The 24,385-nt window shown below is 39.9% G+C and overlaps 1 protein-coding gene across 1 annotated transcript in view; it reads left to right on the top strand.

Annotated features, from left to right (window-relative positions):
• The window catches only part of MELK (maternal embryonic leucine zipper kinase), a 66,573-nt gene extending 47,578 nt beyond the window's left edge, over positions 1 to 18,995 (top strand). Inside the window, exons 12-18 of the mRNA XM_079791266.1 lie at positions 2,612 to 2,743; positions 5,632 to 5,754; positions 7,600 to 7,831; positions 11,229 to 11,325; positions 12,237 to 12,405; positions 15,678 to 15,781; positions 18,007 to 18,995. Coding sequence (XP_079647392.1) covers positions 2,612 to 2,743; positions 5,632 to 5,754; positions 7,600 to 7,831; positions 11,229 to 11,325; positions 12,237 to 12,405; positions 15,678 to 15,781; positions 18,007 to 18,184 — 1,035 coding nt within the window. The 3' untranslated portion in view covers positions 18,185 to 18,995. The remainder of the gene's footprint in view (positions 1 to 2,611; positions 2,744 to 5,631; positions 5,755 to 7,599; positions 7,832 to 11,228; positions 11,326 to 12,236; positions 12,406 to 15,677; positions 15,782 to 18,006) is intronic.
• Positions 18,996 to 24,385: the final 5,390 nt, after the last annotated feature.

The following is a 24,385-nucleotide window of genomic DNA, read 5'->3' as shown; positions in this document are numbered from 1 at the left end:
AAAGAAAGAAAGAAGGAAGGAAGGAAGGAAGGAAGGAAGGAAGGAAGGAAGGAAGGAAGGAAGGAAGGAAGGAAGGAAAGAAAGAAAGAAAGAAAGAAAGAAAGAAAGAAAGAAAGAAAGAAAGAAAGAAAGGAAGGAAGGAAGGAAGGAAGGAAGGAAGAAAGAAAGAAAGAAAGAAAGAAAGAAAGAAAGAAAGAAAGAAAGAAAGAAAGAAAGAAAGAAAGAAAGGAAGGAAGGAAGGAACATTGTAGGATAGAGGTGAAGGGAATCCCAAGACTAACAGTTGAGTTGCAGGCTGAGAAAGAAGCCAATCCAGAGTGGAGTATGGAATGCAGATATCAGGAGGAATGTCTCCAAAAGGGAGACAGAGAAGGAGACAGATTAGTTGATATGTGTGAACATGTTGGGAGGAGGTGAAGGGTGTCGGAGACTGTGGAGTTGAATTAGTAAGATAAATAACTGCCTTTAAAAGATTTAACTTTAGGGAAAAACAAGTTATAAAAGAAGGAAATGCAAGGATAGCAACATGTGTGGTTTAACTGCAGGCTAATACTCAGCCAGTGTGACCATACTGGTTGTAAGAGACTAATATTTTTATACTGACTGGTAAATAACTACTACCCAGAGTGCCCGCCCTGTTGCCCTGTTGCCTCCCTTGGGCCCTAGGCCCACCTCAAACCCATCATTAAAAGGACAGTAATCGGGTCCCCAGAACCCTACACACCTCTTGGCCTCTGTTCTGATTGGTTGGTGTACTAATTAAATATTTGAACATTACCTTTACTTAATTTTTTGTTTGTTTGTTTGTTTAAATTTCTTTATTGATTAAGCTATCACATATTTGTCCTCATCCCCCCATTCCCATCCCACCCCCCTCCCCACTCATGCCCCCAGCCCCCTGTTGTCCTTAACCACTGGTTAGGCTCATATGCATGCACACAAGTCCTTTGGTTGATCTCTCCCCTTTATCCCCACCCTCCCCTACCCTCCCTCTGAGGCCCGACAGTCTGATCCATGCCTCCTTGTTTCTGGGTCTGTTCTTGTTCATCAGGCTATGTTGTTTATCATTTCCCCTAGATGAATGAGATCATGGGCTACTAGAAATACACTTATAAGAACCGAAAATGAGACAAGCAATAATGGTTATGCTGAAAGGCAAATGAATCAGTCTGTAATGAGTTTCTTTCTGGGCCAACAGTTCTTTTGAGACCCAATTTCAATGTTAAACAGTTCCTTATGTGCACATGTCGGCACTGACTTTTCAGCTCTGGATGGTGGACAAATGGTGGTAATGCAGGTTCGACTCCCTCTGGTTTGGTCCTGGGCAACCTGCAGTGACGCACAGCTGCTAACTGCTAGTATGGCAAGTCAACGTAAGCGTCTTCCATCTCTGGACTGCTTCTCTTCTGTCTTCATGGCTGGAGTAGTCCTGTCGATTCCTCTCTGTTGCTGGAATCCACATGGTCTCGGAGTTGTTTTCTGAAAATATACAAACATATTCTCGACCAAAAGTTAATAAAGGGATATTTTCTATAAAATTGACTTGGGATCCTTTTTCATTTTTTGCCCAAATGATTTTCCTCTGGCTTGTTTTGACACCATGTGTGTTTTTCATGGGTGTCTTGCCTTACAATTAATTTTCTAAAGTACAAATTTTCTAGATGTAATTTACTTACAGGGTATTTTTCCTTACATGATATTCTTCTACTATTCCCCCCTTTTTTGATTTAAATATTAGGAGGCTTTTGAAAATTTTATAATGTAGTCTTGATAGCTTTTAATTTTTAATTTTTTGCACTATAATATTACTGCTTTAGGTTCATTACATGTTACGCAATTTTATCATGAGATGAACTACCAATAAAAATTTAGTTAACGCTTTAGGAACTGCTTTTTGTCCAGTACAATTAATTTTTCTAGAAGATTCGCTTGTTTCAATTAGCCAATTTAAATTAGCCTGAAAACTTGACTACTATTTTACTGTCAAATTTATTACTCTAACAACAATCTTATTTTACCCTGTAAATATTAGTGGAAAGGATTATTTGCCTTCTTGAGTAGGCCCTGAGCATTCCTGGTGGTAGGCTGGATTTAGATATCAAAAACCCACTTCCCCACACCATGGGTACACGACAACTCAAACAATTCTTGTTGCAGTGAGAGGGCTACCTTTACTTAGTTGTGAATACCATAATAATAACATAAATATTGATTTACTAAAATTACAACAAAATTATAACAGGAGGATGCAGGGAGGAGATGTGTGGGGAAGGAAGGAAGGAATTATAGTAGAGCTAAATTCTACACAGTAGGAAATCTAAAAATGATATCTGAAGCTAAAGAAGAAATTAAAGCTATATAAATAGTTAATTTAGGAATATAGAAAAATAGCTAAATGTGTTTAAATGTAGTTCTTTCTGGTAAGTAGAAATGGGTGTGTGTGGTGTGGTGTAAGGGATCGCTGTTTTTCATTATATGCCTTGTAAAACTAAAAAAATTTTTAAAAATTCTGAATGTCTGTTACATCCAGGAAAAAATTTAATTTAAAATAGAACATTATTTCAAAAAGCACATTTAATCTTCTAAACAACTTGATTTTCTTTTCTTCCAGTGGCAATATGATCATCTCACAGCTACCTATCTTCTGCTTCTAGCCAAGAAGGCTCGGGGGAAACCAGTTCGTTTAAGGCTTCCGCCTTTTTCCTGGGGACAAGTCAGTGGTACCCCATTAACAAACGTCGAGGTAAATGTTGAAATCTTTTAAAAAAATATATGATTTTATTGATTTCAGAAAGAGGAAAGGAGAGGGCAAGAGAGATAGAAACATTGATGAGAAACATTGATTAGCTGCCTCTTGCATGCCCCCTATGGGGGGGCAGGGAGGGGGCAGTTGAGCCTGCAACCTGGGCATGTGCCCTGACCGGGAATTGAACTTTGACCTCCTGGTTCTTAGGTCAGTGCTCAACCACTGAGCCACGCCAGCTGGACTAGATCTCTCTTTTTGTCGTTTGTCACTCATGTGCTGCAGATATAGTGGGTCTCATGTCCATGTCTTGGGTATACCAAATACTTGAGCCTAACTTGTCTCTCTTCTTCCCTCCCCAGTTTGTCTTTGACCAAACTAAGAACTAAAAAGTGTGAGTCCAAGTTGTCTGTTGTGTAAAGAAATCTCTGAAGTGAGATAATCTTATTCCTGGGATGGTTTCTGGCCTGTTCTTGGAGAGTTTTGTTGGCTGGTGAATACCCCATGCCCAGGCAGATCTTTTATCCATGGGCTTTATGATCAGCCCATCAGCCATACTGTCCATGTCACAAAACCTTTTAAACAAACTCTCAGACTCAAGTTAACACCTTTGGGTATAGGACACCAAAGCATGAGCTTTGCTTCTGATCTAGGTAATCTCAGAAAGGCAATAGATACTGTGTACTTAGAATAAACACTTCAGCTAAAGTTTTAAATTCATGATACTTCAGGAAGAGGTCTGAAACATTTTCCTAAGCCATTGGATGGGCCTGGTCTCAATTCATGTGCTTGTGTGATTCATAAAGTATCCAGGTGGAAAAGATCTGGGAAGATATTTACTCTTAACTTCCATCTAATGAACATTTACCTAGTAATTTAATTATTTGGGCATTTAACTCATGTTATTGAATCAGTGTATGTACCAGATAGACATTTTAATGACAAGAAATGAAGTAGAAATAAAATTTTGGGTTCTTTTCTGATCTTTATGCAAATCATTGGGATTTGAATCAAGCCACATAAGTCTTTTTGTACTATTTTCCCTTTTGATCAAAACACCCTTTGGGGTGTTGTTTATAAGAAAGTAAGTATTAGTTAACCAATAGATGAAACTTTCAATGAAACAATAATACCATCTGATTCAAGAATCATAAAAGATCATATCATCATCAGCATTAGCATTTTCAGGTCCCATGTTAGACAAATCTCTATGAATGTGGTACTTGGTTTCTAACAGTTGTGTTATACCACATCATAGTAGACCAGCCAGTTTCAGCCATTTTCATCTCATGGCACACAGAAACGAAGTACTAAAATTCTTTGGCACACCAAAAATATATTTATTGTTGATATGACAAAAAATAGGTGTAATTTTGATTCAGTCACACTAGATGGCTATTGTTGTGTTGGCTATTATCATTTTTTTATTTGATAGTCTAAGGGAAAGAGGTCAGTGCCCCTGACTAAATAGTCAGGTATTGAATGTTTTAAAAATTCTTGCTGCACATCAATTGAAAATCACTGTAGTAGATGATTAGTGCCAGGTAAGGGGCTAGAGGGTGTTCTAGGGGCTTTAGAAGATGGGCATGATCGTCATGGGTGATCCAAACTGGACCCACAGTCAAGTTTAGAAAAATGGAAAAGAAAGAGCACAGTATTCAGGGCAAGATGAATGTAATTAGCAAAAGCTCAGGCACCTAAATGTGGGCTTGACATACTATGTTGACAGTGACTAAATCTATTTAGCAAAATGAAGAGTTCAAGTAGGGGGGAAGTGAGAGAGGAAGGGAGAGAGCATGTGAGCTGGAAGGGTGGATGAGAGATTATAGAGAACCTTGAAATCTCACGTGAGAGGGGTTAGACTTCATGCTCTTGGTAATGGGAACCATGGATTTTTGAGCAAGACATGACATATCACTGATATGACTGTAATTTTTAATAATTCATCCAGTGGTATATAGAATTGTCCAGTCCGATATGTGTGTGTGCTGTTACTGTCTACTATAATACCCATGACAGCCGTCATTCATACAACACTGTACCTTTTTTCCCCACTGAGCCTAGACTTCACTTTAGTATTTTTCTCAGCCTAGCACTCCATGCAGCTAGGTCTAGTTGATGGTAATTGGCGGTCCTGGAGAACTCTGTCATTCCTGGTTGAGAGGGTGGAAAGACTGGTCACAGAGACCATATTTGTTTGAAGAGTTCAGGTCTGAGAAGATTTGTCCTTGAATCAGAACAGTGGCAGTGGGACTGGAAAAGAAAAGGATGAGGTGTAAGAAATTCAAGTAATATTGCCTGGCCAGGTTAACTAGATGTTGAGGGAAAGGGAAGGAGGGAGAAATAAAAAATCCAATTATGTTCCATTGTTTTAGAATTTAGGAGGTATTTGGGATAGCCTTAGTTTATAGAGAGGAAGAATGAGGGAAAATAAATGACTCTGGTGGTATTATTAGGTCAGGACCTCAAGTATCCTGCCCCCAGGACATCTTCCATAAGGCTAATTTACTCCTAGTATAAATTGCTAACTACTCTGTATGTTCTTACAACTAAGAAACCTGTGTTTCAAAGTTGTTTCTCTTCCATCCTCTACTTTGTCAGAGCTTTATATTTGTAGATTTGCAGAGGAGTTATTTGTCTGGCATTAGTGATTATTTGATAATGACAAGCTAAGTAGTATGCTACAATATGTTTCCAGACATATTGTTTGAGAGTCAGAGATTCTCCCATCTAATAATCTGAATTAAAATTTTTTTACTTCCTGTTTGCTGTAATGAATGGTAAGCTCCTTCAATATACTATCATTTGTTTCTGCTTCCAGGGCATTGCCCTGCACTGGGAATATGCTATTTTAAAAACTGAATCATGATCCTTCTATTTTTGAATAGTCAAAGAACCTGAGTTTAGAAGATATGACCACAAGTGATGAAAATTATGTGGCTGGATTAACAGACTATGAATGGCATGAAGACAATTCATCAATAGGTGTGGCTACTCCCCAAACACCACAGGTTGGTTAATTTTATTATTACTTAAAGCAGATTATATTTTCTCAATTGTAAAAATATCTAGGCCCCAACATGTGATCTAGTATGTGCTTGCAAGCTTAATGAATTCTTTTTTAAAATATATTTTTATTTATGTTAGAGAGGAAGGGAGAGGGAGAGAGAGATAGAAACATCAATGATGAGAGAGAATCATTAATTGTCTGCCTCCTACACGCAACCTGGGCATGGGCCCTTGACCAGAATCAAACCCAGGACCCTCAGTCCACAGGCCGACTCTCTATCCACTAAGCCAAACCGGTTAGGAGCTTAATGAATTCTTAAACTATTGAAAACATTAATGAGAGCCCTGGCCAGGTAGCTCAGTTGGTTAGAGCGTCATCCTGCCACGCCAAAGTTGCAACAAATCAATGTTTCTCTCTCTCTTTTACACTCTCTTCATCTACCCTACCCTTCCTCCCTTTCTCCCTCCCTCCCTCCCCCTTTCTCTCTCAAATAAATAAAAGAAATAAAACCTTAATGAGAGATTGTTGGAATAGAATGAAAGAGATGCCAGTTATTTCCAAGTTGAAGAAAGCTAAGATTCCATTTTGGAACACTTTATTGCATCTCTCTCTCTCTCTCTCTCTCTCTCTCTCTCTCTCTCTCTCTCTCAATGAGGTATAATTTACATGTAGTTAAATAATTAAATACACTATTTTAGTGTACAGTTCTGTGTTTTGACAAATGCATACAGTCGTGTAACCACTGCCAAAATCAAGAACAGTTCTGTTGCCCCCCAAATTCCCTCATGCCCCTTTGTAGTCAACTCCCTCTCCCCCCAACTCAGCAGTGGGGAGAGCTTGGGTTGTGTTGGAGTGAAGCTTTTCTTTTAGATAGGAGTTGTGTTTGCTTCTACCATGCTCCTGGAACACAAACAATTTAGGATTACTTTAAATTAAATTCTAGGCTTTTGACTCCAGGGACCATGCATATAGTATGAAGTTGGGCTTGGAGCCTATGTGAAGACAGTCCTGTGGTTACTTACAAATTATTAGTATATGTGCTGCTGAAGTGAGCACTACTTACAAATTATTAAAGGAGACTTTTTTTTCTCCTCCAGAGCGCAGGACAAGATAGACACTTCCTTGCCGACTTCTTTGCAGGGCATATTTATATTTAATTCACTTAAAAAATTTTAGATATAGCCTTCCCTGGCTCTTCATGGGAGCTTTGGGTCTAACCCTTGCATAGGTCTAAGGCTTCCACAGTATTAAAACCTATGCCGTAGGGTATCCGCGATAGTAGGTAGATGCCCTTAGGGCAGTGGGAGTCTCATCCTTGGTTACATTTCTGGATTCATGCTCCTGTTTTTAGTTTGACCTCTGAGGACTTTCCTTGCTGTTTAGTAAGCTCAACCATAAATTCAAAAGGATTAAAAAATATTTTCTATCCAACATTTCTGTTAGAATATTTTAACATGGTTTTTCAGCACTAATTACCCACTAAACTTTTATTTTTGGTACATATTAAGAAACAAACCATGACAATCTAGGTATAGGAAGCAATTTTTAAGGACTTATTTGTGATCGTTCTCAATATTGCCTAGGATCTGGGTATATTTGAGTGAAAACTTGGCCTGAAACATGTTGAAAATTACCTGTCAATAGAACAGACTAAAGTGATCTACACTTACTAAAGAGAATGGAATCTACATTTTCAAATTTCTTGGTATTGTTAATAATACCTTTTTGATAGTATTTCATTTTAGGAAAAATGGTACAAGGTAATTTACAAATGATTAAAGCCATGTTGTAAAGAAATTGACTTTTCTTCTTCACTGTGCTTTATCTAGTGATTTTTTTTTTCCAGTTTGCCAAGCAATGGACAGAATCAAACGGTTTGGAATCTAAATCATTAACTCCAGTTTCATGCAAAGCATCTGCCAATAAATTAAAGAACAAAGAGAATATATATACTCCCAAGTCTGCTGTAAAGAATGAAGACGGCTTTGTACTTCCAGAGCCAAAGACTCCAGTTAATAAGAACCAGCATAAAAGAGAAATACTCACTACACCAAATCATTACACTACACCCTCGAAAGGTATTTGCTGAAACACCTTCAAAGTCCATTCTTCTTACCATGCTGCATGAGAGTATAGCAGGTCAGAAATGACTAGCACTGCTCTCAGGAGTCTCTGGGAGAAGTCAGCCTGCCTTTTTATTATATGTTATTTTGATTAGCTGAAATGAAAGCATATTCGTCAACTTCTAATTTTCCTCAACTTTATACATATAAAATTGAATCATAGCATCATAGAATATCGAAGCTGAAAGGCAGGTTAGAGCTCATTTAATCCACTGCCCTTTTCATAGCTGAGGAACCTGAGATCCAGATGAGTGAAGGAGTTGCCCAAGGTCATCCAGGTTTAGATCTTGCTTGCCCCACCCCTTTGCCCTCACTTATAATGACTAAACTGAAGTCTCTGTGGAGCCCTTCTTACTCATCGGATCTCCAGTTCTGGTATCTGATCCTGCTCTGCGTTGTACTACCGCCCATGTTCCAGCGGACAGAGAAAAGCTGCAGTGTTTTTCCAGATATCAGTGTCCACACTTTTCAACTCGCTCTTCCCGTGGTTTCCTCTCCTCAGCTTTATCATCACCAATTATTTACGCTGTTTCCTTTATGACACCTCCGCGCTTTTATTGCTGGCCTCATCTAAATATATTCTGTTTTGTCAGTATGCCTCTTAAAACAATGCCTAGAACTGAACCTAGTCTTCTAGTCCTGGGTCTCACCAGGATAAGATGGTGTCACGAGAGTAGACTGTCTGCTGTCTCTATTGCAGCATGGCATAGTACCGTACATAGTAGGTGCTTAATACCTGGTATATAATGGGGGCCATATCTGTTGAATGAAGGAATGAATAAATTAAAGGCTGAAGGGTTTTTATTTACTATGATTTAGTCTCTGTCACTTTTTAAAATGACACCTAAACTTTATTAGCCTTTTTCCAGTAATTGTGACCTAATATTGTTATGTTAACATCCTAATGAATCCAAACTCTGAAACACGGCCGTGGAAACTGCTGGCAACTCACATCCTGTCATTGTGCTTCCAGTTTGCTAGAGGGGCTGATAGCCAGTTCCAGAGGTCTACTTATATGTAAAGATATGAAGAACTTTGTCAGAATATTTGCTGGAAGTCCTGTTAATTGCATTCTCTAATTCATTAACTCAAACAACATGTTTCTCCAACTTGTGAGGCTAGTTTGCGGTGATGATGAGATGAGTGTGTGGCTGCCTGTGATTGTTACGAGGTTTTAGTGAGATAACATTTGCACATAGTAGGACCTCAGTAGTACTTGCTATTGAATTTTTTCCAGTGAGGGGGATCTCTTCTGTTATTTCTCTTAACAAAGGTACAACATCCTTTCTGAGTGGGTTGGGCAGCGAGGTAAAATGGACCTTCAGCTCATTCAGGGCATTTTTAGAAAGAGCCTTTGATGCTTACTATCCCTTCTATCATTGATATTTTCTGCTTTTTATGTATTTCTGAAGGTTTTAAAATATGGATAGTTGAGAATTTATAATCTTAAAGTTTACATGACTTGTCCCTGTGAGAAACATTTTGCTGGTCAAAAACTATAATTGGCTGTTTTTCTTTAAACATAAGAGCTGCCTATGGGAGCGAGTGTCTGAGCCCCGATTGATAGGTTCCATTAGTGCTTTGCATTTTACTTTTGCTCTGAGTCACTTTTGACATAAACATTAATTTCATTTCTCTGAATCCTGTATAATCCAGTCAGTGACAATTTGTTGAAGGATAACTGTGTATGGTAGTAGATACTCTCAGTGTACAAAGATGAAAACTGTTTTTCATAGATGTTGATTGATCTTATTTTCCTGTTCTTGTAGAACCAGTGAGAATAGTGCTGAATAGTCATAAACAAAACAAAACCTCTGATCTCTTTTTAAAAATTCGGTATCATATTTTATAAAGTGAATATTATTATCTCTAAAGGGTTATAAGGTTTACATCATGAAGAAAAAGTGATACCGAAAAAGTGGTAACCAGATTTGTTAATGCATATTTGTCACAAACTATCATGGGATACAAATACCCCATTAGCATACAACAAAATTCTGGAATAAGGAATATAAAAATATCCATAGCTCACTCCTCTTTAGTAACTTTTGTCATACTTTCACTGGGACACTTCTCTGTGCCGCAAGAATTTTAAAAACATGCAATACCTGACTTACGTAGTTAGGGACACTGACTTCTTTTCCCTTGCCTTGTCAAAAAAAAATAAGATACCAATGTGAATGCCTTGTCTTGAACCATAAATATATAGGTCATATAATAGAGTTGCATCTTATTGGTCACATCCCATAATAAGGTTGCATCTGATTGGTTAATTTTAGATATCAGAAATCCTTATATACAAGTATAGGCATCTGAGTTTTTAAAAAGTCACCTTAGGGCAAAAAGGTTAGGTAATTACTATTATTTTTTAAATCAATGAAAATTATACCTATTTTTTTTTTTTGTCAGGGAGGCAAAAATATTTTTTGGTGTGCCACAGAATTTTAGTAGTTTATGTGTGCCATGAGATGAAAAAGGCTGAAAATCACTGGCCTAACAGGTTGAGTTGAGCTGTGAATTGAATTAACACCTCTCAGTACTAGATCAATTAAAGGCATAAGTTGGGTCCTGTGTAAACACAGATTGACTTTCATTTATAGAAAGGAGAATCATTAATCACAAAATCTGTATTTATATGATCTGTTCAGATCTGTCATGATATCCTACCTAATAATCCTACCTAATAATAGACAAATATGCAAATTGACTGTACCTTCGCTATGCCCATGATTGGCCAGGAGGCGCGGGGGGGCGGGACTCGGGGTGGCCGGGGTGGCTGATTGGGCTGGCAGGATGCTGAGCTCAGCGTCTGCGCCATGGCTGTGCTGCGGAACAGAAGGGGCCTCTGGGGCAGCGAGCCCACGTCCCGCCGCGAACCATCAAAAGCGGGGGAGCTGGGTGCCTGTCCACTCCGGCACCAGGCCTTTCAGAAGCCTCCCCCGCGCCAGAGGCTTCTGAAAGGCCTGGTGCCGGAGCGGACAGGCACCCAGCTCCCCCGCGATCGAAAGCGAAAGCGTGGGAGCTGGGTGCCTGTCCGCTCCGGCACCAGGATGGCAGGTTAGACCTAGGGGACCGTACATGTGCATGATTTAATCGTGCACTGGGCCTCTAGTTTATAATAAAATCATAAGCAGTGAAGAGAAAGGAGAGCCACACATGCAAAGCAAAATGATTTTGTTTTTATTATAAATCACATGGAAACATTTATTTACAGAATTGTAGCTTTAGCATCACTGGCGAAGTGGTTACATTTCTGAGTCACGGAATGGGGTGATGTATGCATTCTTGATAGAAATTTTGAAACCATAGTATGTCAACTCTGTTTGGTTTGTGTTTGTTGTTTTTCTAATAGTTAGAAACCAGTGCCTGAAGGAAACCCCAATTAAAATGCCAGTAAATTCTGCAGGAACAGAGAAGTTAACGACAGGGGTCATTAGCCCTGAGAGGCGGTAAGTGTTTTTTAGACTTTTGATCTTTAGTATGTGTAACCAGATTTCCTTTTTTTCATATATGATAAACCTGATTAAGGCAAACCATCATGAAGATTCTATCCGACTGTAGGAATGCCTGTCTAAGGATGGTCTTTGGCCATTACTGAAGCTGTTGCCACTGCTTTCCTCAGGGGGTAGAATTGTGAAACTCGTCAGCGGAAGGGCTGGCACCTTAACCTAAAATACAGCAGGCTGGCAAGACAGCAGCCTTGGTCCCAGCCACGTAGTTTTTTTCTCTGGGGCTCACGTTTCTCTATACTTTTGCCAATAGAGCATAGACATTCACTAACAGATAGCAGTTGCTCAAAATAGTAAAGATACTAAAAGGTGTTTCCAAGAAAACCCATTCTTGTCTGAGTGGTTCTGCAGCATAGATGACCTTTCATTGTCTTTTATAGTTACTTTTTCAAGCAGGATCAATTTTGAGTACAATTGAGAAAATTAGAATGTGAACTAGGTATTAGGTATTAGAATGTGAACTATGACATTAATTTTCAGATGGCTCAGCAAAGTTGTACATATATTTAATGTATTTATTATCTATCTATATGCATAGAGAAAGCACATGTGACAGAATATTAACAATTGTTCATTGTACTATTTGTTCGACTTTTGTGTATATTTGACTTTTTTTAAAAAAAGATAGGGGGAAAATAGTTTCGCCAAGTGGCATTTGGCTGGGGGAGAGGGTGGGGACTAAATTCCAGTAGAAGATGACTTTTGTGTTCCCTGAGCAATGAGGCGGGCTGGCCCTGGGATACCCAAGTGAGGCCCGCCGGGCAGACGGGACACAAGCACAGCCTGTGAGGGCCCCCATGGGCAGGAGGCCTAGCTCTGCTCAGGGTTGTTTTGTGTTTTGTTTCTTTAAGGTGCCGCTCAGTGGAACTGGATCTCAACCAAGCACATGTAGAGGATACTCCAAAAAGAAAAGGAACCAAAGTGTTTGGCAGCCTTGAAAGGGGGTTGGATAAGGTTATTACTGTGTTTACCAGGAGCAAATGGAAGGGCTGTGTCAAAGACGGACCAAGAAGACGAAAGGTAAGTGGACTAAATCTTTAATGCGGATTTCAGAAGGTGACTCCTAACTGGCCTACCGTACTTTCCGGCGTGTAAGACGACTGGGCGTATAAGATTTTCCTGGGTTAAAAAGTCGTCTTATACGCCGGAAAATATGGTATATTGGACTATATTGATGGGATTAGATATAATGGATTAGATATATTGGACTAGTACTTTTTTTTTTTAAATATATTTTATTGATTTTTTACAGAGAGGAAAGGGAGAGGGATAGAGAGTTAGAAACATCGATGTGAGAGAAACATCGATCAGCCGCCTCCTGCACACCCCCTACTGGGGATGTGCCCGCAACCAAGGCACATGCCCTTGACCGGAATCGAACCTGGGACCCTTCAGTCTGTAGGCAGATGCTTTATCCACTGAGCCAAACCAGTTAGGGCTTTTTTTAAAATCAAAGTACTGCCCTGGCGGGTTTGGCTCAGTGGATAGAGCCTCAGCCTGCGGACTAAAGGGTCCCGGGTTCAATTCCAGTCAAGGGCACATGCCCAGGTTTTGGGCTCGATCCCCAGTGGGGGGTGTGCAGGAGGCAGCCAATCAATGAGTCTCTCTTATCATTGATGTTTCTCTCTCTCTCCCTCTCTGAAATCAATAAAAACATATATTTAAAAAATAAATAAATAAAAAATAAAATCAAAGTACTGAATGAATGGATTAGTATTTTTTAATTTATTTACTCATTTAGCATTTAGTTAATATATACATTTTTTATAATTATTTCTTTTTAAAAAAAATATATTTTTATTGATCTCAGAGAGGAAGAAAGAGGGAGAGAGAGAAAAACATCAGTGATGAGAATCACTGATCGGCTGCCTCCTGCATGCCCCCCACTCTTGGGATCGAGCCAGCAACCCAGGCATTTGCCCTTGACAGGAATCGAACCTGGGACCCTTCAGTCCGTAGGCTGACGCTCTATCCACTAAGCCAAACTAGCGAGGGCTAGTTAAGATTTTTGAGCATCTAAAATATGCGTATTACTATGCAATGGGCTTTGAGACCACAGAGGTAAATTAGATATGACCGCCCCTTTCAAGGAGCATAGAATTCAGATATTCAAGTTGGGGTAGAGGGATTAATCACTGAGGCAACATGGAGGTGGGGAAGCATGGGACATATATGAGCAACTGCCTTAAGGATCCCTTAAGGATGGGGACTTGAGCTCAGCTGTCTGTCGTATCTGTGGCACCACAGAAGAGTCCCTGATACATGGATAACTTTTTAAGCCCTCATAGAATATTTGAATGCATGGGAAGTTCATTTGAACTTTGAGTGTGATGTGTGTGAAGAAAATAGTGAGCGACAGGCTGGGAAGGTGGGCTGGCTAAGAGGTTTGGATCGCATTTAATGGATACACTAGGCTTTAAAAAGTTGAATGTGTCAGTGAGGTGGGTGCTATATCTGGTGGGAAAGGAAAAGTAAAATAAGTTATTAGTAGGTATAAAATACTTCTTACTCTCTTGGATTCTCTCTGAGCTTTCATTCAAACATCTAATGAATGACATTTCTGTTTGGAGAAGTAAGAGGTAAGGGATGAATAAGACACAGCCCACGTCCTTGCGAAACTCAGAGTGGCCGCGGAAATAGGCAGGGATGTTATTGCTCTGACAAAGCTCAGTGCTGTAATAAAACATGTTCAAGAAGGGTGTGGACCCACAGGAGGGAGGGGAAAATGCAAATGTTCCCTATGATTTGGGGACTGGGTCTGTGTTTAGTTTTGGCACTGTGAGTCTCATTTTGAGCAAATCTGGGTAGGTGTGGGGGAAGGAAAATCCTGAGTTGTTAGGAGGAAGGGTGCTTTAGAGGAGAAGGGTTCTGAGATCCCATATATGTCCTGTCTTGAAGAGGAAGAAGAAAGGACTTATCTATTAGTATTGTTGCCTTGTTGAACTTGTATAATACACGAATAACTTTTATGTTACATATGGCTGTTTATTAGATGTATTTTATCCTTTTATTCTGAGATTTCTCTGGTTGGAGAGTATTGTAAAGTATTCCAAACACTGACATGGAGATTAAGAAAACCATAATGCCATTTTCCTGAACAACATTAAATAAAAGAAAATTAAGGAAACTTGTCCAACTTATGAGAAGCTAAGCAATTATCAAATGCTAATGGACAAAGTAGGATTAATTATTTTACAAAAGGAATCACTTAAATTGTGATTTGGAAGTGTTAGTGGATTGTTACCTGAACAAAGGTGGCTTAGTTGGTGGAAGAGCCCTGGGACCCAGGAGATAGAGGGTCCCATTGTAGCTGTGCCACTTGTTCCTTTTATAACTAAAGCTGGGGTTCCCAGCTCCAGTCATGGAGCACCCGCCTTCATCTCAGCATCTCATCTCCCCTATTATTTCTCTGGTATTTTCTTCATATTGACTCTTTTCTTAAGAAAAGGATTTACACAGGTATACTGACATATAGTAAACTATACATCTTAAAAGTATGTACAGTTAACATACTTTTAGCAATAGATATGCACCTATGAAACCACCACCTTCAAGATGACTGACTTTTTTTTAATTAAAAAATTAAAAATTTTATTTTTATTTTTATTGATTTCAGAGAGGAAGGGAGAGGGAGAAAGATAGAAACATCAATGATGAGATGTATCATTGATTGGCTGCCTCCTGCATGCTCCCACAACCAAGGCATGTGCCCTGACCAGGAATGGAACCGTGACCTCTTGGTTCATAGGTTGATGCTCAAACATTGAGCCACACCAGCCAGGCAAAATGACTGACTTTTAAAAAACATTTATTTAAAAGAAAACTAGCCCTGGGATTCTATAATATTTTCAAAATACTCAAGAAAGAGTTAAGGAAATATATCCAACTATATACAAATGGAAATTTCTAGGGCATTTGTTTCATCTTCCCTCAGTTTACGTTTCAGGACTGTAAGTGTCTCTGTCATAGTGTAGGAAGGGAGAAACAGGTACAGTTTAAACAAATAGACATTATTTAATATTTATTTCTTTAAAAAGATTGGTAGGAGAGGAAGATAAAAGTATTAAAAGGATGATATGGAAATAGTTACTAATAAACATGATTTCTCCAAGCTTTCCCAGTGCCATCTTAATACAATTTACCAAGAGTGGGTTGTAAATTCTTTCAGTATTTTTCTTGAAATATTTTCATTTGAAATAGTACTACATGGAGGAAATTTGGTTCTCTAAATCAGGCAGGATGGTCTTTGTGTTGATGTAAAGATTGACTTCTCACTCCTTTTTCTTTTTAAGCTTCACTATAATGTGACTACAACCAGATTGGTGAATCCAGATCAGCTCTTGAATGAAATAATGTCTATTCTTCCAAAGAAGCACGTTGACTTTGTGCGGAAGGGGTAAGAAGCAACCTGATAGGCTGTTGGATTTATTACTTGATGTCTTTTGAGCTTTGAGAAAACATGGTTGATTCTTTTCTTCCCTTTAAACAATATATGTGTTTCTCCCACCTCACTCCAAAAAGCTTTTGTGAGTATCATTGTTCATAATTTATTCTTTTTGTTTTACATGAGCTATAGACATTTTTTAAGTACCCATTCTGTCACTACTTTAAAAATTAGACTTCTCAAAATAGGAAAATCTGAACAACTTCCAGTTTTCTTTTACATCCTATTCTTTCTTCCATGTTCTACTTTTCAATAATTTTTATAAATTGTAATCTAAACTTGTGAGATACCTGAGGCAAATCCAGGCTTTTATAGACGCCTTCTCTTTATGACTCGCTGTTTTACAGGATTGGGCTTTCAGTGTTAGGAAGTCATTTCCCCTAAGACTTTCCCACTGTGGAGTGATCTGCCCTCAACGCTTCGGTGGTTGTGATCTCATGGTCTAAACAGCCTGGCCCTCTCTCTTACCTAAGATGTTCCTACCTCCAAGCCCTTCCACTCAGTTATGTCTCTTTAAACACAGCTAAGAAGATCCACTAATATTTAATAAAAACATTTAAATAGGCTAGTTAATCGAGAGATGAGATTTTAAGAATCTTTTGCAAAAGTAATTTTGCTTTTCACTCTGTACGCGTTGGCAAGCACTCATGTGTCATTAGAACACATCTAACTCACTCTGACCTGTCCTTCATGCTTGGGGTTTAGCAATAGTTTCAGAACCTCTAGCCAAATCTATATCAGAAACTTTCAATGATCTTTCCTTCATCATCTGAGCTGTAGCAGATCACTAACTGGCTGTTAACCAATAATTTGTTCTTTTAACTTCCCGATCAACCAGAAGGTCTTTGCCTTGATCCTCTTCTTTTTACCTTCTTTGTTTTTCATTAGGTATTACCAATTTCAGTTACAGTCCATATTATTCCAATTAGAATAATTGCTTTTTCTCTTTCCTATGACTAAATGCTTCATTTTCCCATCAGGAACCATAACTGTACTCTTTAAGGCATTCCTGATATTGACTGCTTATTTTTAAGCGATAAAGCCCCAAAACACATAACTAAGTTAGTAAGAAAAATAATGATATTCTGTGAAACCTCATAATACATAACAGAGATAAGTAATAAATACCTCCACACTTCTGCGAACCAGCTCCTAATCGTGTGCCCCTAAATAGGGACCTGAAATTTAAAATTAATCCTACTGGATATTGTTTGTGTTTATTGAAGATCAGTAAGACAATTAAATAAAATGAAAATGTAATGTAAGCTAATAAAAACAGATTTCCATGAATTCAATTTATGCAGCTTTTCAGGAACATACCTGTTTTTTTTTCTTTTCTTTTTATTGATTAAGGTATTACATGTGTACATATCTTCCTATTGCCCCCCCCCCCACCCCACTCCCATACATGCCCTCATCCCCCAGTGTCTTGCGTCCATTGGTTATGCTTATATGCATGCATACAAGTCCTTCGTTATACCTGTTTCTTAAGCTGTGTTTAAGGCTTCATTTAGTCTGGCCTTTCCATTGTCAGAGGAGGTCACATGCAGTTCTGACTCTGTATGCTGAACGTTTCCGCCATGGGAATGTACCACCTCTTTGGGCTTTCTTTTATAACCCTGCCATAAAGTGTGGTGGCGATCGTAACTTCTTATTACCATTGGAGAGACCTCAAAAACATGTGTCCTCTGACAGATTGGTGGCTTCAGCCTTATTTATACGAAAGACAGAAGATTCTGATGAGGTGCATGCAAAAAAAATATTCTTAATCTTCCCTGAGCTTTGCTTTGTTGTGAACATTGTGGAATTGGCCTAATGTTCACGGATTACACTGTTGAAAGAGTTGCATAAAAGGGTGCCAGAAGATTTCTTGAGCGTGAATGGCATGTCTAGCTATGAAAGAAGGGCTTTTCTTTGGAGCAATGGAGAATTCTGGTAAAGCCTTTTCATCTCTATTCTTTCTTAAGATCCTAGTTCAGCTTCTGGGAAAACACCAGTCGTACTTCATCACAAATGCATAGCTAGGCCATTTGGAAGCTGTAAGCACTAATATATTGCTTAATAGGAAATAATGGTTTATTTTGTCCACTGGCCTCCAAGAGGCTTAGAAATCTCTTGTATTATACAGAATATTCATGGTTCTCCTACTAACTGGCTTCTTATCTTGTTTTTCACAGCTATACACTGAAGTGTCAAACACAGTCAGATTTTGGCAAAGTGACAATGCAGTTTGAACTAGAAGTATGCCAGCTTCAGAAACCCGATGTGGTGGGTATCAGGAGGCAGCGGCTTAAGGGTGATGCCTGGGTTTACAAGAGATTAGTGGAAGACATCCTGTCTAGCTGCAAGGTGTAATTGATGGATGGTTTCCATGCTGCTGGGTGAGGATGGGTGTGATACAGAGACTGGTGTGATTGGTTTGATTTTCAAAGTCCATTGGAATGACAAACTCCTTTCTAAAGAGCTATCTTAAAGACCAATATATTTTTGTTCTTAAACAAAAGATACTATTTTGTGGATGAATCTAAGGCTAGCCCATCTGTCATTATCTGTTCTGTCTTTTTTTTAATCATATGGCTTTGTGTATTAACAACTGTTGACTTTCCTAGACTCACTCCCATATGTGAATGTAGGCTCTTAACTACGTCTCCTTTTAATGTGTAATTTCTTTCTGAAATAAAACCATTTGTGACTGTCGCAGGCTTCTCCTCTTCTTTGTTCCTGATTTTGATTCAAATAAAACCTCAAATGGCTTCCTGACTATTACGTAGAGACTATTTGGAATGTGTTTTATCTGTTATCAAATATGCCTTGGGCAGAAAAGCAGATAAGAATTCATTTGCATAATTTTTTCCTGTCTCTGATTTAAGTAGGATTTATTGAGATCGTTAACTAAGTCACAGCTGTGGTTACCAGAGTTAAACAACACATTTAATATGTTGAATAAAAGAGTATTGACTTCAGTAAGTGTGTTCGGTCAACAATGATAAGTATCTGAACTATGAACCTCCATGAAATGCTACTTTATGGTAATTTTTCTTAAGTCTCAATGTTGGCCTCAAATTTGTATTTTATTGGTCTCTAAAGGCCAGCACTCAAGTTATATTTGTATGGATTTTACCAATTAAACTAGTTGGAGAAAAAATAGCACTGTGTCTAGCCAATACTCAGGGAGTGCTTTGTTCAGTAAACATTCACTAAGCGCTTACAAACAGTAGGTCTTGGGGCTGAAGATGACACTGTCCAGTAAACTCAAGGAGTATTCTCAGGGGCAGATGCATAAGCCCGTGTTGACAGCATAGAGGGGATGCTCAACTTTGCCTGGAGGAGAAAGGGATGATTTCTTGGAGGAAACAGCATTTGGTCCTGAAGGATATATGAGTCAACAGAAAGGGAAGAGGGAGTATGACATTCTCAACAGCAGGCATAGTGTGTGTGAAGGCATGCCTGGTGTGTTTAGGGTGGAGGCAGCAGGTGGTGCAAGGGGGAAGTAGCAGGAGGCGAGGGTGGAAAGTTTACCGGGAAATAAGTGATAAAAGAATTGGAAGGATCTTGAATGTTCCACGGAACTATTTTGGCAAAGCAGAGCTGGCAAGGGTTCTTTCACCTTAAAGAGAAATCCTGCACCCATTAGTGGTTATTCCCAATTCCCCATCTTACAGCCCGAGGCAACCACGAATAGGGAAGTGTTAATGCCACCACCACCCGCATTGGTGGGAGTATGTCATTAAGTGGAAGAGAACCGCAGGAGGAAATAGAGGGAGCAGCTGAAACGAGAGGAATCCAGCCGAATTGGCGAAGGAGAAGCGGCTGGTGAGACAGTTTGCAGCTGGGAAGGGCAGAGATCTCCTGGAAAAAGGGGAAAAGATGAACAACACTGACTGAAGAACAAGAACAGCATTGATCAGACTGTCAGACCTCAGAGGGAAGGTAGGGGAGGGTGGGGACAAGGGAGATAGATCAACCAAAGGACTTGTGTGCTTGCATATGAGCCTAACCAGTGATCACGGACAACAGGGGGAGGGGGGCTTGCGTGTGTGGGGGGGTTTGGGAAGGGAACGGGGGGAGGGGGTTGATGACAAATATGTGATACCTTAATCAATAAAGTAATTTAAAAAAATAAAAAAATAAAAAATTTAAGGTGTTTGAAATGGCAGTTATTAGAAAAGCTCTGTTATATCCTACCAGGGAGACCTTGAGCAATTGCTTGGCTTCTAAAAGCTTCAGGTTGTCAACTGTAAAACAGAAAAAAACATGCCCTCCTCAGAGAGTGGTTATAAGAATTGCCAGAATATGTGTGCAGCTCAAAGCACAGGGTCTGCCCAGAGTAAGCCCCAGAAGATGAGCTTCACAGTATTCTCCTAACCGGTCTGCTCATGGAGTCATCTTGTCAAAACAAATCTGATATCTGACAGGTACGCCCGCCCACTCCTAAGCCTTCCACTGCCAAACTTAATGCCCCCTAAATGATTACCCAGTTGACCCAATGCCATTTGTTGAATATTTAGTCATTCTTGTCTCACTTTTAACTTCACTCAGTTCAGTTACTCAGTCAACATTTACTGAATTGGAACTTCATAGTTGGTGCGAGGTGGGATATGGGTAAGAATACATGTATGATCCTGCCATCAAGGTGTTAAGGCCTTCAACCAGAAACACACTGGCCGGCAGCAAGATGTAGAGAAGTTTACTCCTGGGTGTTTGTTTTTTTTTTGGTGGGGGTGGCTGTCTCCTTTCTCTAAGTCAACTTTCATAGCATCTGAGGAGATAGGTCCGGGCTAGGGACTTCTTAATCCTAGTTTGAGGCATTGGAAAGACGCCCCTAAGACCAGCTATGCCATTTTGTGTCACTGTCAATGAGACTGCATTTTAGTAGAAAGAGCACTGGGTTCTGGGACTCAGACACTTGGACTCGAGGCCTGGTCCTGCTGCCTGACCTTGGCTAAGTCATTGCCTGTCTCCAGGTTTGTTTCTGTAAACATGACACACATGCGAACACATACAAACCTTGTTGAGGGTCCCTTCTAGCCGACACCACAAATGACATCAAAGTTTGATGTGTAATTTGGTTGATGGATTCAAGTGTCAGCCAAGATAAGTAGCTCCAACATTGTAGCTACACACACCTCACCATGTAACGGAAGTATACACCCGAAACACAACACTCCTCCCACAGGGCACCCTGGCCTGGAAAACACACTTCTTCTGTATTTAGACGTCCATTCTGCTGACCTGCTTGGTGTTTTAAATTTCCACTGGTTTAAACACTCTGAAAAGCCTCGGGCATTTGTTTGATGGAGAGAAATAATATTTTGAATTACCAAGCACAGAGTTATCAAGCAGAAAGATGTAATTCTACAGGAGACTTTCAAAGAGGTTTGGTGGCTGATGGGAAATTTCTTACATTTGTCCTAAGAGATGTAAACCGTACAGAAGGCCAGGGTGTACTCAGAGGCAAGAGTGGTGTACTTGGCTATTTTAGAGTCAGGGGAAGAAAAAAAGGTCTTTGAGGAAGGGAGTGTCTCTCATGACTTCACATTTGTATTTTATTTTTATATTTTAATGTATTTTTAATGTAAAATTTGATTTTATTTGGGGCTAGATATTAGAATTAGGGAACATTGATTTGTAGAATTGATTTGTAGAATTTCATTATTTCTGGAGATAAAAGTCTGCTTTCCTTCACCCCACCTCCTCCCACCCCTATTCCTGCTATGTCCTTAGCTGAGAGGAGGATCTTTTTTTAGAGAGAGAGAGATGGAAAGAAATCATAGGGGACAAGTCCAGGGTGACAAGATCCACCATCCATCATGGCTCCTGACTACGAACAGTTGGAGCCTTTCTCTTTACTCTGTGGGTTTTTTTTTTTAATTAACCTTTTTTCATTTTTCCTACTTTAGAATTTCACATTATAGTCCTTTGTTCATTCTCCTCTTTTCTCTCGATAATGAAAATGGATATAATATGAACTTAAACTCACTTGCCCTGGGTCATTGCCAGTGCTTAATAAAAGTGTATTAGTATTTGTAGTAATGATAATAACCCGCAGATAATGATGTCGCTAAAGACCAAAGGGTCCCCTTGCAGGAGAAGCCCCCCCGCCCCAGCCCTCCAGTTGCCTAGCTTTGCTGGATTTAACGGAGACCTTGACTGCTTCCGATAGTCATTGTCCCTTTTAAATTATCAAGGTTTCATGGAGACAAGCATTCTTCACTTAAGGGTTTTCCAGACTGTCTGATGTGCTGGGCTCTGGATAACCTTGTTCCTATGTCATCATATGTCATGCTGCCTCTCGGAAATTGTTTCCTGATGTTTGCAAAAATGAACTACTTAAAGGAAAACTAAAAGAAATTCCCTTTGTTCATTTCACTCAACACACACACACACACACACACACACACACACACACACACTTCACTATTGTAAATGGTTACACTCAAATAAGGTCAAGGTCATCAGGGGATTTGAAGCTGTGTGATGTGAGGAGTGGTGGAAGGAATGGAGGTGACCAGGCTTTCCAGAGATGAGGCTGAGGAGGAGATGTGGCAGGCATCTTAAAAAATCTGAAGTTATGTGGAAGAGGGATTTGACCTTTTTTGGAGGATCCATTGGATATAAGGAAAACTGAATACATGGGGATAAGAAGTTGGATGTGGTTTGATATGAGGTAGGACTTTCTTCTCAGATGTCTGGGAAGGGATGATGCTTGTCCAGGAAGTGGCCAGTTCCTAATCCCCGGAGTGGTCCAGCAGAGGCAGGAGAGTCCCTCAGCAGGGACCGATGGGAAGTGGTTATGAGAATTAGCCCCAGGGGTTTCTTGATAGAAAACTCAAGTGTAGCATCTGGCTTTAGAAAGAGGGAAATGGCCCGGTCAGTGTGGCTCAGTGTGGCCAAGAGGTCACGGTTTGATTCCCAGTCAGGGCACATGCCTGGATTACGGGCTCGATCCCCATTGTGGGGCATGCAGGAGGCAGCCAATCAATGATTCTCTCTCATCATTGATGTTTCTATCTCTCTTTCCCTCTCCCTTCCTCTCTGAAGTCAATAAAATATATACTAGTATATGTTTTGAAAAGAAAGGTTGAAAATGGATCCAATATCTCTTCTTGCCCCGGAGTTGTAGACTAGATCTAAGCTGCAGTTGGACCCAGCCACTGTCAACCACGTCTCTGAAGAATAGATGACGGAGCTGAAGAGAGATTGGAGAGGGAACGTTAAGTCACCGAAGTCAAGAAAGGAGACCTTTGAAAAGGATAGACGGCAGTACTGGATGCTGCAGAGAGGACAGGGAGGCGAAGGAAGGAGAAGAGAGCATTGGCTCTCAGGAAGACAAGGGGATTGTGAGACGTGGAGGCAAGAAGTTCAGATCACATCCTCATGGATTTGGCTGCAAGAATGATTGGGGGGAAGTTAGGCAGGACCATGAAGGTGAAGATTGAAGGCAGAGGGAAGGAGGGGGAAGATGAGGAGAAATGTCTGATGTTGGAGGCGGAAAAGGTGTGGGTAGGGAGACAGAACTTCAGTATGGTATTTATAGTTTGCAAAGGGCTTTTCACATCCATGATGCTATTTGATCCTTTAAATAGTATTCTGTAGTCTTCAGATAGCATCTCCATTTTTCAGATTCAGAAACAGACTCCGTGGAGATGGGGCCAGGTTTAAGGGGAAGGTGAGAAATCTTTTGTACTAAAGGGGACATTAGAGTACAGCTGTGGAGGACACTGCCCGGAGCTAAAGAGCACCTCTCACTTGCTTGTTGCTGCATTCAGGGACGCCATTATCTCTTTCTGGTTTCTGACTGCTGACCACTTCCTCCATTGGTAACTCCCCCTGCTTTTGACTTCATTCTCTTCTGGTTTTCCTACCACTTCTGCTCAGTCTACTTTTCAGCCTCTTCCTCTCTCTTTCCCTTCAATGTTTTCTTCTTACACTTCACATTCCTCCTCATCCTTCCTATGGCTCATGATGACTCCCAAATCTGTATCTCTGGCCCAGATCTCTCTCCTCAGCTCCAAACCCTTGTGTCTACCTTTCCACTATAGAGCTCCATTTACTAGTAGATGTTCCATAGGTTCCTAAGAGGCAAGATTTCTAGACCCAAACTTACTAATTTTCTCCTATATTCCCCATCGTTATGGTGACTTATACACCCCATGTTGCCTGAAAGAGCCTCAGTTTAAGCCTATTATGCCAGCATAATTATTAATAATCCATCCTTTTACTCTCAAAAACTTCCTTGTTTGAATGATACATTACATGGTCATTTTATCCATTTTGGACAATGGCATGACCACTCACTTAAATGCCCATGGGAGAAACTTCATATTTATCCTAACCCTTCTTGTGTTCCACTCCCACAGTCTGTATTGCTCATCTCCAGTAGACTCTGAACCCCTGGAGGGCAGGGACAGTATATATATATATATATATATATATATATATATATATATATATATATGTTTTTTTTTAATTGATTTCAGAGAGAGGAAGGGAGAGGGAGAGAGAGATAGAAACATCCATGATGACAGAATCATTGGTTGGCTGCGTCCTGCATGC

Source organism: Cnephaeus nilssonii, assembly GCF_951640355.1.
Source record: "Cnephaeus nilssonii genome assembly, chromosome: 14".
NCBI classification, from domain to species: domain Eukaryota; kingdom Metazoa; phylum Chordata; class Mammalia; order Chiroptera; family Vespertilionidae; genus Cnephaeus; species Cnephaeus nilssonii.
This window is presented reverse-complemented; position numbering and strand designations above follow the sequence as displayed.